Source organism: Aplidium turbinatum, chromosome 3 (assembly GCF_918807975.1).
Source record: "Aplidium turbinatum chromosome 3, kaAplTurb1.1, whole genome shotgun sequence".
In the NCBI taxonomy this organism is placed as follows: domain Eukaryota; kingdom Metazoa; phylum Chordata; class Ascidiacea; order Aplousobranchia; family Polyclinidae; genus Aplidium; species Aplidium turbinatum.
In genome coordinates this window covers 38,329,162-38,345,124 of record NC_137474.1, presented here as the reverse complement: position 1 = coordinate 38,345,124, position 15,963 = coordinate 38,329,162, and the positions used below count along the sequence as shown (strand labels likewise).

Sequence of the window (15,963 nt, the reverse complement as noted above, 5' to 3'; positions counted from 1 at the left end):
AGCCTAATGATAGCAATAAAAAAGTAACAGTAAATAGCTGGTCAATCCCGACGTTTCGATATGAAGACAGGATTATTGCAAACAAAACGGAAAAAGAGACTATTTTTACTCTCCAATCAATGACTGACATTGGTTTATTTTTTGAATCTTTTACCTCGGACTGACGAAGCCTTGATAGGTTATTCCTGGTAGTTTTCGCATACTTGTAGAGGCTCTTGACGCAGGGCCGGTTACCGATATTGACAGAGTGAAGTTTTCCGAATGTTAAAGTGCTGTTGCAGCTGAACCGAGAGCAGTCCTGAAAATGCGTTGCTCAAGCGCACACCCCCAGAGTCGAACCAGTGTCGCGTGATCTTGAGCCGGACGCGTAACCACTGAGCTAACGGGGCGGACATTCTTTTTTTTGGCTGACATTAGGGAAAATTACACGTGAAAATAATTAGCAACTAAAGAATTGAAATCCAGTGTGAGATTATTGTTACCTGGTACTGTATGTCTAAAACGCTTAAAAATGTTTTGAAAAATAAGCAAGACTCAAGAAGTCATTTTAAACCAGTGATTTTGCACCGGTGTTCTGCGGAACACTAGTGTTCTGTGAAAAATCGTCAGGTGCTCCGCAAGAAATTCATTAGTTTTAATCACAAGAGCTTCGCGTTTGCCTTTCTGCAATTCTTGCTCGAATAGCAACTTTGTGATCATCCAAACAGGCCCAGATATCGCACTGACAAAAACTAAAAGTAAATCAATTGTTGTTATGTTGTTTATTTTAATGCATCGCTTTAAAATTTCATTTAATATTCGCAAGAATTTTTTAATGGATAAAGTGCTCCTTGGCTCAAAAAAGGTTGAAAAACGCTGTTCTAAACACACTAACTAATAACTAAATAGCCAAAACATCTCGGTAGATCAGCAGATATAAAACATATTGAACATAACGAAGAGCACAAGAATACTTTATTTCATTGTATTGCACTTCGTGATAACCTCATACAGAATGAAATAGGTTGAAAGCTAGGTTTGAAAGACGTTCGACCAACCTGATCCACAACAAGAGTTGTAAAAAACGATTTCAATACTTTAACTTCGTACATACGCACAAAATCTTTTTCAAGTGACAACGCTTGTGGTAAATGTGGTACTGTACGACTGAAAGCATACTTCTCATCGCTTTTTAATGTCGACGGTGACATTTATAAACGCCATTTCATGAAACAGCACTCGGTCAAAAGTTTTTAATTGTAAACCTTCATCATACGGTTTAGTAAAGCTAATGCTGGTTTGGATGACCGATGCAACAAACTTGAAACAAAAACAGTTTACTAAGTGGGTGTCAGCAAAGCGCAACTCCACTCTGTACCTACGGAATAGACAGGTAATATTGTTGTGGTACCACGATATCCTATCAAATAGACGCACAATGATCTGATGCGTGTCAATGCATGGCTAAATATTGGAGTGTTGTTAGAGACTATGCAAAACATTGAAGACATAAAGCATTTTTCTTGCAGGCTTACACCTGGTGGATTAAGACATAAATCAAGTTAATGGGAAAGCAAGGTTCCAAGCCAATATTCATAACTCGCTCAGACTCGCTGCAAGCTAGTCGTTAAATGTCTAACCAAAGCAAACGCTGCATGCCTCGAGAACTGTTAAACCACAAATACAATAGCCGATAACAATGAGATACGGAATTACTTTAAAAACCTCAACTGTGGTAATGTTAAACATTGGGACACTTTTCATTGTTCTAGTTAGATCAACTAACGCAAGAAAAAAAATCGTCTTTCTTGCCAATTTACCACATTGAACCATTTGTACTTAGCCAACCGGTCATAAGAGTAATCTATCAAAAATAAGTTTACACAAAACTTTACAGATAAAGTTTGATGAAGACAGTCTTTCATCTTCCTAATCTTCTTCCTTCCCCAAATCCTCCCCTAGTTCTTGGCAGTCTGAACGAATCAGATTGTCCTTGCTGTGGATTCCCTTGACTTATTTTTACAACAAAATAGAGCAATCCCAAAAAAATAACACCAGGCACTCCAAAAAATAGTAACACTAGCACCACCATGACTGTCATGATTGGCTCTACAACATGTGTTCCAATGTTCCATCGTGGAATACCAAGTTCTATAAGCTTCTGATTCCAAGTATCAAATATCGTTGGACCATTTTGATCCTCACCTTGATGCATGCGTTGCTCTTCTTGCTGCGAAAACTGACTTGATGAAGCTTCTCTTCGATGCTGAAACAAAAAATCAAACATTTAAAATCTGATTTCAGGATTATGATGATGATGATGAAAACACATTTCTTGTGCCTTATTTTTTATATTTTGTTTTTATATCATTTACAATTATTTTAAAAAATTCTACAGCAATAATAATAATAATAATAGTGTTTTGCATAGTTTGAGCACTTTGGCAAGGTTGGCAGTAGTACCATTTTTGGTTACTGTTTAGGTACCACAAATGGGAAAATGTCACATGGAGTTGTGTGAGAATGCGAGGGTGAATAATTATTCTCATTTCACGAGTTATCCAAACGTCCGTTAGATTTTTTGTGACTTCAAACATGAAATCGATTTTAGCAAACTCTATCGAGTTGAAACTACGACACACCGAACAATTACGTGAATACAGCTTGGAAATCATACCGTATGGAAATTTCAAAGTAGAGCGTAGAGTAACTTACGCTGCTGGAATAGTCACCTAACTATTCAGGGCAATATTAAGTAAACCAGCTAAACTAGACGCGCTATTTTCAACGAGGTCTTCCCGCTGTGAGATCAATTATGATTCAACAGAACGCATTGTTTTGTTCGCAATGTGTGAGAATTAAATCGAGAACCGATAAAAGAAAAGGTGTTTAATGGTCTTGGTCGCAGATATTGCCTCCATTAACGACGTCTCTTATCGCTATTATCACCTAGCCAACCTGACATCATTGTTTTATGCGACCGCTAAGGTTTGACATCGACTTCAACGATCATGGAATGTTACGTAATAAGAACGATTACATCGTACACGCAAAAATAAAAAAAATTGATTTCTTAAAACAGCTCTTTTTGCTGTTTTGTCTAGTGAGCTTTGCATATTGCTCAACTAGTGCATAAAGTTTAGAATTGACAAGAAATCATCAAATTTGAAAATTAAGTTTGAATCACTGCAAATAAACGTATTCAAAACTTTTCCTTCGGCCGACGCCATGTCACACTTCCGTAATCTACGTCGGCAATGATTTTGCCGCAGCAAAAATGCGTTAATTTTGAAAACTGCCGAGCTGGGGACAACAGCTTGTCCCGTGTATAAGTTGAACCTGGCTTTTCGAGGTGAAAATCACTTGCGAAAATCTCGACCTATACTCGAGTATATACGGTATTCGATAAAAGACTATAAAGACTTTCGATAAAAAACATAAGAGAAAACACTTCGCCGTTAACGCTTTGAAGGTAAGTAATTAGCAAAACGAAGTTAATAAAACTGATAGCGGGTTTCCACTCTGCTTGAGATCATGATTCTTTGCGTTATATTTCGATAACTTCACTGTCTTGGTCGTTGTTATTCACTCGCACGAAAAGGAAATGAATCGGCTTGTTTTCCAACTGTTCCGATTATGAGCTAATAATATCAAAATTATTACGACTAGGCGTACTGTATGCGTAAAACTAATCGTTTCAAGCAGCGGTTCTAATAAATTCGGTTTGCGACCTAGGTGTCAATATAAACAAGACGGTAAGCTTAATCAAAGACTATTTTAATTGAGTAAAATAGCGTTATGGTTATGACGTCATCACCTTTCTCGCCCCCCAAGGTTTTTTGAAAAGTCGGCGCCTATGCGTGTTCATATTCGTATTGATCGCAGTGAAAACTAAAGCCAAACGGATGATAATGAATTAAATGCACCGTATTTCAATTCAAGAGCCAACAACAATAACTATGTACCTCCTTGTAACAATGTACTACCCAATGCTGATAGGTCTACCCCTGATGCAAGACCTCAAAGAAATCGTAGACCTCCAGTAAAACTTTGTGATTATTTTTGGTGAAGATTTTGTGAATGGTGTTATATTATTTATGTTTGGTAACTGTTATTTTGTACTGTACAAACACTCATGTAAACAAGAGGGGATGTTGATATATTGGATGTTGCCCCTTTGCATCTGCAACACACGAACTGGTGTGTGTATTGTCACGTGTCATTCAAGTGTCCTTGTTGCGCAATCTGTGTTACGCTTCGTTCTGTCAGTTCAGTTGCTATTTGTCTCGCCAGGTGAACGTTGTATTAGCCCGCATCAAACCCAATAAATCCCTGATTGTGTCTTTCAATAAATAGAGACGACAGCAATCAACAATACGATTATGAGTACTTTTGTGGTGTGAAGTTGACGGACAAAAAGAATGCCGAAGAGCTTATGAACTTGCTTGGGTTGAATGGGAACGTTGATAAGTTGGCGAAAGCGAATGGAGTGAGGTGGTATGGGTATATTTTGAGAAGGGATGAAGATGATGTTTTAAGAAGAGCGCTAGAGTTGCAAGTGGAGGGTCGTAGAAAACAAGGAAGACTCAAGAAAACGTGGAAAAGGCAAGTTGAGGAGGAAAGCAGTAAAGTGGGCTTGACAATCTAGACTCTAGAGGATGCGTTACTCAGATCGTTCTGGAGGCAAGGTGTGAAGGCAATTGCGGCACTTGGAGGTGAATCCGGCCACCCTTGGTAACGTGGACATCACTTTTGTGATATTTTGTGATAACATGACTACTGACACGATACCGTAATTTGTATGGCTAAACAGCATCCAATATTACTCACAAAGTGTGTTAAAAGTTACACAATATTATATTAATTAATTGAAAAACAATGACAATCACAACAGTTTTGAACATAAGTATTGAGATTAGGCCTGCAATATATTACTTATATTTTAATAATATATAAATCAAATATAGTTATGAATCTCTAAACCCTTGACAGCCTGTTTCAGTGTTTCACCCTAAAAGGGGGATCATCAGAAAGTCCTTATTCAAATAGAATGTGTATTATTCTATAGATTCTATTTGAATAAGGACCTTCTGATGATCCCTTTTTAGGGTGAAACAGGCTGTCAAGGATTTAGAGATTATTAATTATGTATATATATCATATACAATACATTTAATTTAATTCGCTCTGCTTGGCTTTTTGCTTGGCATTGAGCACTTTCTGTAGTATATATTTATTGTATATAGTATAGAATAGTAATTAGGGGTGTTCAATTTCGATTATTTGAATATTCGAAATTCAATTTATTTTCGATTTCCGAATTTCGAATATCACAACTATTCACCACACTGCAAAATGTGATTTTATTGAAAGAAACGACATGAAAATTCGCTAGAAAACGCGAAAAAAAGCGATGAAAATTTGCGAAAAAAGAACACAAAATAACGTCTACAGCTCCAGGCCCATGATGGTGTTTAAGAACACAAGCGACATGGTCACCAATCAGTCGGGATCTCAGCTTCGTGACGGTCAGGCCAGCTTTTGAAAACGATCGCTCCGCTGAAGCCGAGGTCGCTGGGATCCCAAACACTTCAAGTTCATTTTCACAGCGAGCGATTCACTGCCGCGACATTTCACTGCAGAGGTTTCGACTCGAAAGCGACATCGAGTATGTTTTCAAGCGCATAAAGCTAAACGTACACTCCGTCTACGTAGCAAATTATGTTGTTTTTGGGTGTATTCAACATCTGATGACATTGAATCGACACGAAATGGTAGATTTTTGCTATGTCCCAGGCAGCAAAATTAGTTATTTTTACATTGATTCAACGTCTGCAGACATTAAATCAATGTAAAAATGACAGATTCTGTTGTTGGATTGTAGCATCGCAACTCGTTCTAGTGATTATTTATCGCGAAGCTGTTGCGGTTTGCATTCAAAAAGTGTTTTCCTGCTGCCGATCGCTAGTTCATCTATTGTTTTATGTATCAATACAGCATAAAAAGTTGCCCCCACACAGAAATATGCGTGGAGGCCTGGCCCCCACGCAGGCCCATAGCCAGCCGGGGGCCAGGGGGCCTCGCCCCTCCTAAAAAAAAAATTCGCCTTCCCCCTTGGCAAAATCTCAACATTCTCGAGCAACAGCTACAATTATAATGATTTTGCCCATTTAAATTTTTTCGCTCTCCCCTAAAAAAAAAGTTGACCCCCCCTTGCTCTGCGGTCTGGCTACGGCCCTGCCCCCACGGCTTAGGCGCCTATGGATTCGGTATATAAAAAATGGATAAAACTGCGACAAAGCTCAGCTTACACTTTCTGCTATTGCACAACCTAGCTATCTTCATTCTTGAGAGAAATTTGCATTACATCACTGGTGCATGACTGGCCGTTGGACCCGCGAGAGCGTGTGATAGTCACGTGATCGACGATGCGCATGCGTCGAAGTCTTTTTTCGCTTGCAAAATGTGACAAGACAGATTTCACGCCACTTGAGTTACTTTCAACCGCGTTCAGCCGAAAGGGCGGCTATAATTTCGAATATGTCCGATACGAAAAACGAATATCACCTTAATCGAAATCGAATCGAAATTGAACACCCCTAATAGTAATGCAAGCGAGAGTGCTCAACACGAAGACCTTCGTATAGAATAGTATATATATATTTATTGTTTAATAATATATATAAACATCAAGAACCCAATAAAACAAACATTACAATATATATACTCAAAATAAGGTCTAAGTCACTTGACAAGCCGTGCTCTGAAAATTCACAACACTATCGCTCACTGCTCATTCACTCAACAGTTACTGAAAAATCTATTGTTACGATACATAAGTATATACAAGCTTAATAAAACCTAATATGGGAGAAATGAATAAACTAGTTACTGCACAATACAAATTAGATGACTATATAACACAGTACCGTACATTATGCAAAATGGTCAGAATAATTTATATACCTGCAGCACTTCTACAACCAAAGTTACAACCATGTTCCAAACACCTATCTTGAGAAAAATGTAAACAACAATACAAACAGCACTACTTACGTGAGCACCCTGATTTGCTGCAGGTTTTTGCACACGTGGATCATCATCTTGCACAATATCTCCATTAGCTAAAATTCTAACCATCTTATAAGTTTTTATACTTAACTAAACATTTAAAAATTGGTTAGTTACCGGTACTTGTTTTTATTGCAGACGAATACATGTTAAATAAGCTTGTTTATTACTGAATACTTAATAACAACTATTACTTAATAACCACACAATTCAAGATACCATACCCTTGGTTTTAAAGAAATCAGTGTCACATTTACTTATACGCAGTGGCTATTGTTAACATAATATGATATATTATATTGTAAATGTAGCCTCAGAGGCTATATTGCACCTGCTGACTAAAGCATGACATTTTTTTCTTGCCTTCTTCTTGTTTTCTGTTGCTTAGTGCTGAGGCAGTGTGTAGTTAATGAAACTAAAGTATGATGGGTGATGTATTGTTAGTCATGAAGATGTATTAATTGTTTTGAGAGAAAACAAAGTTGTTGAAAAAATGAAAAGTGGTGCAATTGATGTTTTTCTGTTCTTCTACAGTTTGCTTTTCCAATCAGTAGTTTTTTAAATATTATTTTCTTTGCGTAACAGGGCTGGGGAGAATATATTTTTTAGTTTAAAAATCCTGCATTGTGATTAATAGTTTGCATTCGGAGTCACATTGGAGTTTGGAGTCAATATCCCCAAAATGTTTCGAGCAGGAGTGGAGTTGGAATCACAGTTTTATCACATATATTATTTAAGGGTTAATGCTGCCATCTTCATACGTTTATCAAAGCATGCACACCTTTATGTTTTGCTCTTGGCTCTATGGTTAAGCAAAAAATACAATAAAGCCTATGTAACAACACACCAGAGTGCATAATAGGGTGGCTCGTTTTTAAACTTTTTTTTTGAATTCTCTCGGGGTAGTGGGGAAATGGTGCCAATGAGTGAGAAAACAATCATGACAAAATTTGAGATTCGTAGCAAATTGTCTTCAGCCTCTTCATGGAGCCCAAAAATTGAAAAATGGGGTCAAAAACAAAATTTTTTCAAAAATATTTTTAGTTTGGGTAGATACAATATTGTTTAGATATAGCCTATCTAATTAACTTAAAAAAAAAAATTTGAAGTCATTTGAACTATTCCTTCAGCTTCCTCACAGCTTCTGAAGATTTCAATTTTGCTGAAAGTTTTGCATTTTTGTTTGTGGTTACATAACTACAAACTTCGTCAGTGACGTAAATTCAAATAAAAGACGTCACTTTTTTCCTACCAAATTAACCCAATTTCATTAAAAAATGACGCAACAGCTCAAGGAAGGTCTATAAAGAGAAATACAACGACGTTTTATAGTTGGTAAAATGTCTAACGCAATTATGTATTATGTACCTAATCACAAACAAAAATGCGAAATTTTTAGCAAAATGGAAATTTTCAGAAGCTGTGAGGAAGCTGAAGGAATAGTTCAAATGACTCCAATTTTTTTTCTTAGGTTAATTAGATATACAGACGAAATCGGTTAATCGAATCACCTATTTGCCAGACGTTTTGATACGATTATACGATTGATTCGTTTAATCAATTTACTAAAAAAAAGGTTTATTGTGAATGGGCGTAATTGTTGAGAAGATGTCTGTGCTGACTAGGCTGCAACGCACATTACAACTGATGCTTCCTACAACTGTTTACAATTCTGGTTAAACTTTAAAGAGTTAACTAGTTCTGTGTTACATAACACTATGCTGTATCTTCCAGCCAGCAAAACTGGTCCTTTTGACATTGATTTATCATCTGCAAACGTTGAAACAATGTAAAAAAGACCAGCTTTGTTGACTTGGCTGAGCAGGTATGATCAAAGCATTTTTCTGCAAACTGCGGCAATCGGACTTCTTTTAATCTCACCGATCTCTGTGACGGCACAACGCAAACTTTGACGTTGACGTTTTTGATTCAAGCGTGCTATTTTTAGCTCGTACCAGCTGTGTAACGTGGCCTACAAAAATAGTGGTATGGTAGAAAAACACGGCTCACACACATTGTTTTGAAATCGCAAAGTTTTTTTTTTCAAGTCTTTTACGCTGTCTGGTAATATAATTAATTTGCAATGTTCTTCAACTGAACGAAACTGCACAACTGAAATTATGCACTGCATTTCACAACAGTAGGCTACTTTTTTTCAGCAATTTAAAAAAAATTCTCCAAAGTTTTCTGGTAAAAACTTTTGGACATGCTTTCCAACACTTCCCTCTTAAGCCGAAATAATTTGTCCATGTCCATTCCTTGGAAGGCCAGTCGCCGACGGATGACATCAAAAGCATTTAAACTTCTTTAGTGTGATTATTCCTTTTGTGTGCTCTTTTGTTTTAATGAAGCCCAGCTGTGCGAAAATTGGTTCTTTGTAGTGCGATGTCTAGCACATAAGATTATGGCCTGGGATTACAGACACTTGTCTTTGTTTTGAGCGCATGCGTCTGTCTCACCTTTGCTTCCTTTCGCCTTTGAACATTGCAGACAATAATGCGAAGCAAAAAAGACGGGTATAATTATACGATTAAATAAATGAAATATGCAAACTAGAAGCAAATCCAGATGCTTTTATCCGACTTATTCTTTTAAGCGGTATGCGCTTAACCGATGTTTTTACTTAACATCAGATTGGATTTGGTTTGGGATTTCGGGTTTTGATTCAAATAAACGATTGATACGTTTAAGCCAGTGGTTCCCAACCTTTTTTTGGCTGTTACCCTAATGTCCAGCCTGAAGTGAGCCAATTACCCAGGCACGATCAATTTTCAAAAACAAAAGTGTTTATTGCTATGTATTTCAAAGGGCTAACTATGACAATCAAAATGCAATACAATACTGAATACAAGATAACAATGCGTGGTAAACATTCAATGCGAAGGTTGGGCCAAGACTTCAGCCGCCAGCTTTGTGATCCTGGGCTTTGTGGTAGGCTACTGAGGGCGATTTTTGCGTCACTTTTGACATCCAGGCGATTGCGCTTCTTTGTCTTCATTCCCAAGACAGTTGAAAATCTTTGTTCACAGCGATACGTTGTTGAAAAAGATGTCAGGATATTTAATGCCCCTGTGGTTAATGTTGGTGCGTCCTGGAGTTTGCCTATCCAGAAGTGTTCCAAGCCTTTCCCCTTGAAATCAAGCTTCAACGCTTCGTTCATTCGGAGAGTGATAAGTTCTTCTTTGGCCGGAAAGTCGTCATCATCCACCTGGCAGTCATCACATGTGAAGGGCTCAGTGCACCATTGAAGACTAGCCGTGTCCAAATTCGGAAAGTAGTTGTCCATCTTCTTGGCTAGCTGGCCTAAGTGGTCTAAGTGGTCAGCTATGTCCTCTTTCAACGCCGCTGTCAACTCACTCCAATGCCTTCGAGGTAGCCTACTTGTCGAGCGTCTGAAACTGCGCCACTGTGGCTCTTCCAACTCGCTTGCAACTTTAACCTTTGCGATAAATGCTGCTACGGCTACTTTGGTGTCGATCACAGTTACACTCTTGCCTTGAATTAAAAGATTGCCTTTGTTCAATTCACCAAAGATATCAGCACAGCTGGGAAATCCACTGTTGGTTAGAGAAGTATTCAGCTAAGTCGGACTTCTTTTCTATCAGAAAAACATGGACAGCCTCACGAAATTCGACCAGGCGGGTTATCACGTTGCCACGAGACAGCCATCGTACTTCTGTGTGGTACAGGAATGCTTCGTATCTTTCTCCCATCTTCTTGCACAGTTCCTTGAAAAGACTGATGTTCAATTCCTTCGCTTCTATAAAGTTCACAACCTTCACTTGCTTCACTGTTTCCAAATCGGGTCTCGTTACCCCCAAAAAATAGGTAAATTACCCCCCAGGGGTAATTTACCCCCCAGGTTGGGAACCACTGGTTTAAGCAGTATACTATTAACCGATTTCGTCTGTATCTAAACAATATTGTATCTACTCAAACTAAAAAATATTTTTGGAAAAATTTGCGTTTTTGACCCCATTTTTCAATTTTTGGGCCCCATGAGGAGGCTGAAGACAATTTGTTACGAATCTCAAATCTTGTCATGAGCGTTTTCGCACTCATTGGCACCATTTCCCCACTACCCCTTGAAGAGAATTTTAAAAAAAAGTTCAAAAATGAGCCACCCTAGTGCATAATTGAGGTCATTGTCTTGCTTAAAGTGAACAAGTGCATGTAGTCACATAGGCTGTATTCACAATATATATATGGTAAATATAGTCTCTGCTTTATTCACATTTGCAACAACACCACTCCGTTACATTCACTGGTACTGGTTCACTTATAAAATGTACAATTCTAATTTTACATGATTTATCATGTAGCATATCATTTTTTTAGGCAACATAGTATCCATTGAAATAAAGCTGATGTTACCCTGGCTGTAATGTCAATGAATAAGACAAGGCTAAAAATCTTAAAGGATTTAAAATGACACTAAATCTTGAGCCTTGCATTTCCCGGGGACTCCTCAAGTGGAAGTGAGACCGCAGAATTGTTCTTGATTTCTAGATCCAGAAACTCAAGCAACAATCCCAATACACCTTGGTAAAATTTGGACTTTCACCAGTTCTAGTTCCGATCATTGCTGCCACCAGTTCAACTGATGTAGACTGTTTAGTGATGTTGAAGATTGAAATCGCACTTCTAAGACCGCAATCTCTGCTTGAACCTTTTGATCAGGGTTGCCAGATACTCAAGCTATAGTAAGGCCAAATCCATTATAAAATAAGGCCAAAAAAGGCCAAATTTTCTATTTACTTCTAAGGCTAAATAAATGCTAACATCTTAATTAAAATACGGTAATTTTTTGAAAATGCCATTTTACGATCAAATATGACAGATAATAATTTAGCACTGTCAGAGCATAATGACCGGTTCGTTTGCATAATTTGATTAATGAAAAATTACTGTAGTAGCAGATAAACTAGAAACCATTATTACTTCAATTCATGAACAGTGCTATTCGAAACATCTAGCTAAGCAATAAGCATGAATTTGTCTTATTGAGTATATTTACCAGGGATGTCTACAACTACAGGATTGGAAACTCTTTTCAGTGCTATACATGACTACAGAAGAATTATTAAAATAAAACACTGTTTGTATCAACTAAAGAATGTAGGCTATATGTATAAAATTCAATTTCGCAATAACAATATAAAATATAGCTTTCACTCACATCAAAACTTATTTGATGTATAGAAGTTTAAAACCACAAATCTAAAAAATCAAAAATGGGCTTGTAGATGGCAAACCTTAGGGGCAATTTGTACCTTGCATAATTTGCAAAAAGCATTTTCACTGCCATCACTTGCTTTTCTGATCCAATCACGAGTATGCTCCCATGCTTGGTTATATTTTCTTCCATCGTCATACCTCGCTTTCCATTTACTACTCATTTTTAATACTTGCATAGGCTGTACCTTAAGTTAAAAAAAATGATGTAAATGTAACTATTTTTGATGAAATTGGTTCTTTTTATTGTTAGCCTATAATCAGCAGGTCTAAGGGCGGAATTCAGATTTGCGTCTCAAAATAAGTCAGTGTTATGCGTAAGTCAGACTTATATAGGCCAGGCTTATACGAGAAGCTTATTTGCGATGCAGAAACTCGACTTACGCGCAACTTATATAAGACCGTATTAAGCTTCTTTGTTTTGGCGAAAGAGAAATTGCTATAGCAACTCTTTGGTTGAGGTAATGAAGCGTGAAACTGAAGGCTGTAAAGCTGAGCTACATTCCTGCTGAACCACCAAATAAGGCAATGTTGTGCTTTAAACTCACAACTAGAAAAAAGCACTTTTTTATGATGTTGAAATACGTTATAGTTGCATCAGTAACATGGGCGGATCCAGAGGGGGGCGATTGGGGCGATCGCCTCCCCTAAAACCTAAGAAAGTAGCTTTATTCTTCATTTATATGTAGGCTATAGGCTACGATTTGGAAAACGACATATCGAAAGCAATGCTGAATAAGTCTTTCGCCATGTTCAAAGATTAGGTTAGTTAGGCTAAGGTAGGCTATAATAATAACATAGTATTGAGGGCTCCAACTCGTGTCCGAGCATTGGTTTGTCTTCAAATCGAATTTGGCTTTGGATGGTGATGTCGTATGTGGCTTTGGAGGCCCAGTCTATGATGGAAAAGACGTGGGCAAAAGGCACATTGTATGGAGGATGGAGGTGGAGGGCGTGGTAGTTTTAGTTTTTCTTTTCTAATCTTTCGATTTTCTTGGACATTTTGTATGTTGTTTTTTTTTTTTGAAAATTTCCGTGCCTTCCCTGGTTCTTTTTCTCCAGAGCGATCTGTCACTAACATTGTATAATAATAACATAGTAGCCTATAAGCAGTGCTATATTCGTAAAAAAAAGCACAGGGTACTCTGTCAGATTTGCCAAAATGAAAAATAATACACAACTCGCAAAATAGGCTACTAAGCTTTGTTCTACCATAACATGAATTATCAACATCAAAATTGGACGAGAGGTACAAAATTGTTTATTTTTGGAAATCCAGAGGGTATACTATTCGAAAAAGCAGAGAGTATACTGTGTATACCCTCGAATACAGCACTGAGTATAAGGCTATTATTTCGTCACATTAGTCTAATTACCGAACAAAATTACTAAAATTTAAAAAAGTTTCTAAACTTTTTACCGGCACTAGAGCATAGCCGCAACTTTGGCGGTCAGACGTGGAACTAAAACCATTGGAATTCTTACATACGTTTTGAGTTGAAGAAGTGTAATTATGCGAGGTTAATTTGTAAGCTTATTTTTGTAAACTAGAGCATTTAATATGATATCTCTCTTTTAGTCTTAAAGGAGCTGAGGATTGAGGAGCGACACCATACTGAAACTATATTGCAGTAGGCTATTACATGCTTTAAAAGTTGTCAGCAAAATTAAACGACGCAGATCGCAAGAAACCTTGGATTTTTATATAAAAGAGTGACAGGTTGTGTTTCGAAAGAACCGTTAGAGCATGGTTGTGATGCCAGTTTTGTTAGCACTGAAACTGAACTGACTGGGGAATGTTCTGCTGCCATCGCTAATGTCAGTGATAGGCCTACCAATAAGACTTCCATTATTCGACAGAATGACATAGGATGCCACATTGATTCGATTTCTAATATTGATGACTTAACAAAATGCGAGTTTCTAAAGAAACCCTGGAAACCTTCACATGATTTTAATCTGCCATTTTCTACTCGTCATAAAAAAGGAAAGGAAGAAAAAAGATACTGGAACCAGTCCCACTTGGATAAATTCCCATGGTTGGTTTATTCTGATGCCAAAAAAGGACTATTTTGTAAATATTGCAGCTTATTTGTTATTGGCCGCGTGTTGAAGGATCTCACAAGCACGTAGGCCTACCCCTTCAAAACCTTGTTACAAAGCCTTTGACTATTTTTGCGAAGCTTCTTGAAAAAGATGGCGATCTAACAACTCACGAGAAACAGCAGTACCATAGAGATGCAGTGGAAGGGGGTAAAGATTTTCTGAAGACCTTCCACACACCAAGACAACACATTGCGAACCAGTTATAACAACCTCAATGTCTATAGCCTATCAATATTATGCTGTGACATTGCGAAGATAGAATTAATTACCTGTTATTATCTTTCGGTGGCCAATTTTTAAATTGCTGTGGAACAATCAAGAGTGAAACCATCAATCTCAACTATAGGCCTAAATACGGCTGGGTTGTTCAGGCTTTAAATTCAACTTGACATGGCAAGGGCACATCAGCCCTTTATCCCTTCCTTTTTGTTTAACAACAGCAGTGTTGAGTTTTTTTTTTTAAGTTATAGAATTTCTCATAATTAGTGTTCGAAGTGCTCTCAGAACGCACCAAATTCAACCTAAATTTTCTAGGGGAGACCTCCCGTCGTTGTTCGTGCCAGGCTGATCACTTGTCTGAATGTCAATGACATCGCCCCCCCTAACGTTAATACCTGGATCCGCCCCTGATCAGTAAGTCGTTTGTTAACTAACGTAGATGCCAAGTAATCCATGACGCAACAGATCTAGCACAAAAAGTTCATTCACAAGCAAGGAATACTCATTTAACAATGAAACAACGTTATGCCAATATGCAAATGGCTTTCGTTTACAATAATTCATAAATTTGAAAGAATCAGGTTACTAAAGTTATTTTTGATGCCTAAATAGGAAAGTTTTGACTTTGCTTGCACAATCATGGCCAGGATTGACACATGATGCGCGGATTTTTGACAACAGCATCATTCGAGATAAATTTGAGAAAGGAGAAATTGATGGAATCCTATTGGGTGACAATGGGTATGCACCGAGAAATACGCGCTACAATTCTGCAAACAGAACTTTGACTAACCCCGGCCAAGTTGCCATCGCTTCTCTGGAAATGGCCAGTTTCAAAAAATCGAAGGCTTATCAATAGCTGGAGTATGGGCGGTATTGCATGCAATCGGGCTGTCAACGTTTCGTCATTTTTAAACAATTCAAAGAGTTCCATAGTTGCAGTTTTGCTAAGACGGAAACGTTGACATAACTGCTTGTCGTTAAGCTGATTAAAAGGATTTGCATGATTGCGAACAGGCCTTTCAATGTGAATATTTGCATACTCTTCATCGAAGAGTTGCCTAAAAGCAATGGTTTGCAAATTTGTGAGAAAACGAAAATACAATTATATGCAATAATATACTGTGACCTAAGTATCAAACCAAAACCTGTGTCAATAACGCCATGTTTCAGATGGACTAACTAACCCTAACTTTTTCAGCTGATCTGTGCCCAGACAGCAAGATTCGTCATTTTTACATTGATTCAACGCCTGCAGACGTTGAATCAATGTAAATATAACGAGTTTTGCTCTCTGAGTGGTCCTTTTAGTAGAGCTGTTCGCGTTAAAAACTTTTGTTAAATCATTCCTCG

General features: G+C 37.7%; 1 protein-coding gene across 1 annotated transcript; it reads right to left on the bottom strand.

Annotated features, from left to right (window-relative positions):
- Positions 1 to 936: 936 nt before the first annotated feature.
- Positions 937 to 7,136, bottom strand: LOC145767133 (protein FAM241B-like). Its single transcript, XM_082578895.1, has 2 exons — positions 7,036 to 7,136; positions 937 to 2,245 (listed from the first exon to the last, which is right to left on the bottom strand). Exons 1-2 carry the CDS (start codon positions 7,117 to 7,119, stop codon positions 1,901 to 1,903), a joined length of 429 nt encoding a protein of 142 aa, XP_082435021.1. The 5' UTR covers positions 7,120 to 7,136; the 3' UTR covers positions 937 to 1,900.
- Positions 7,137 to 15,963: the final 8,827 nt, after the last annotated feature.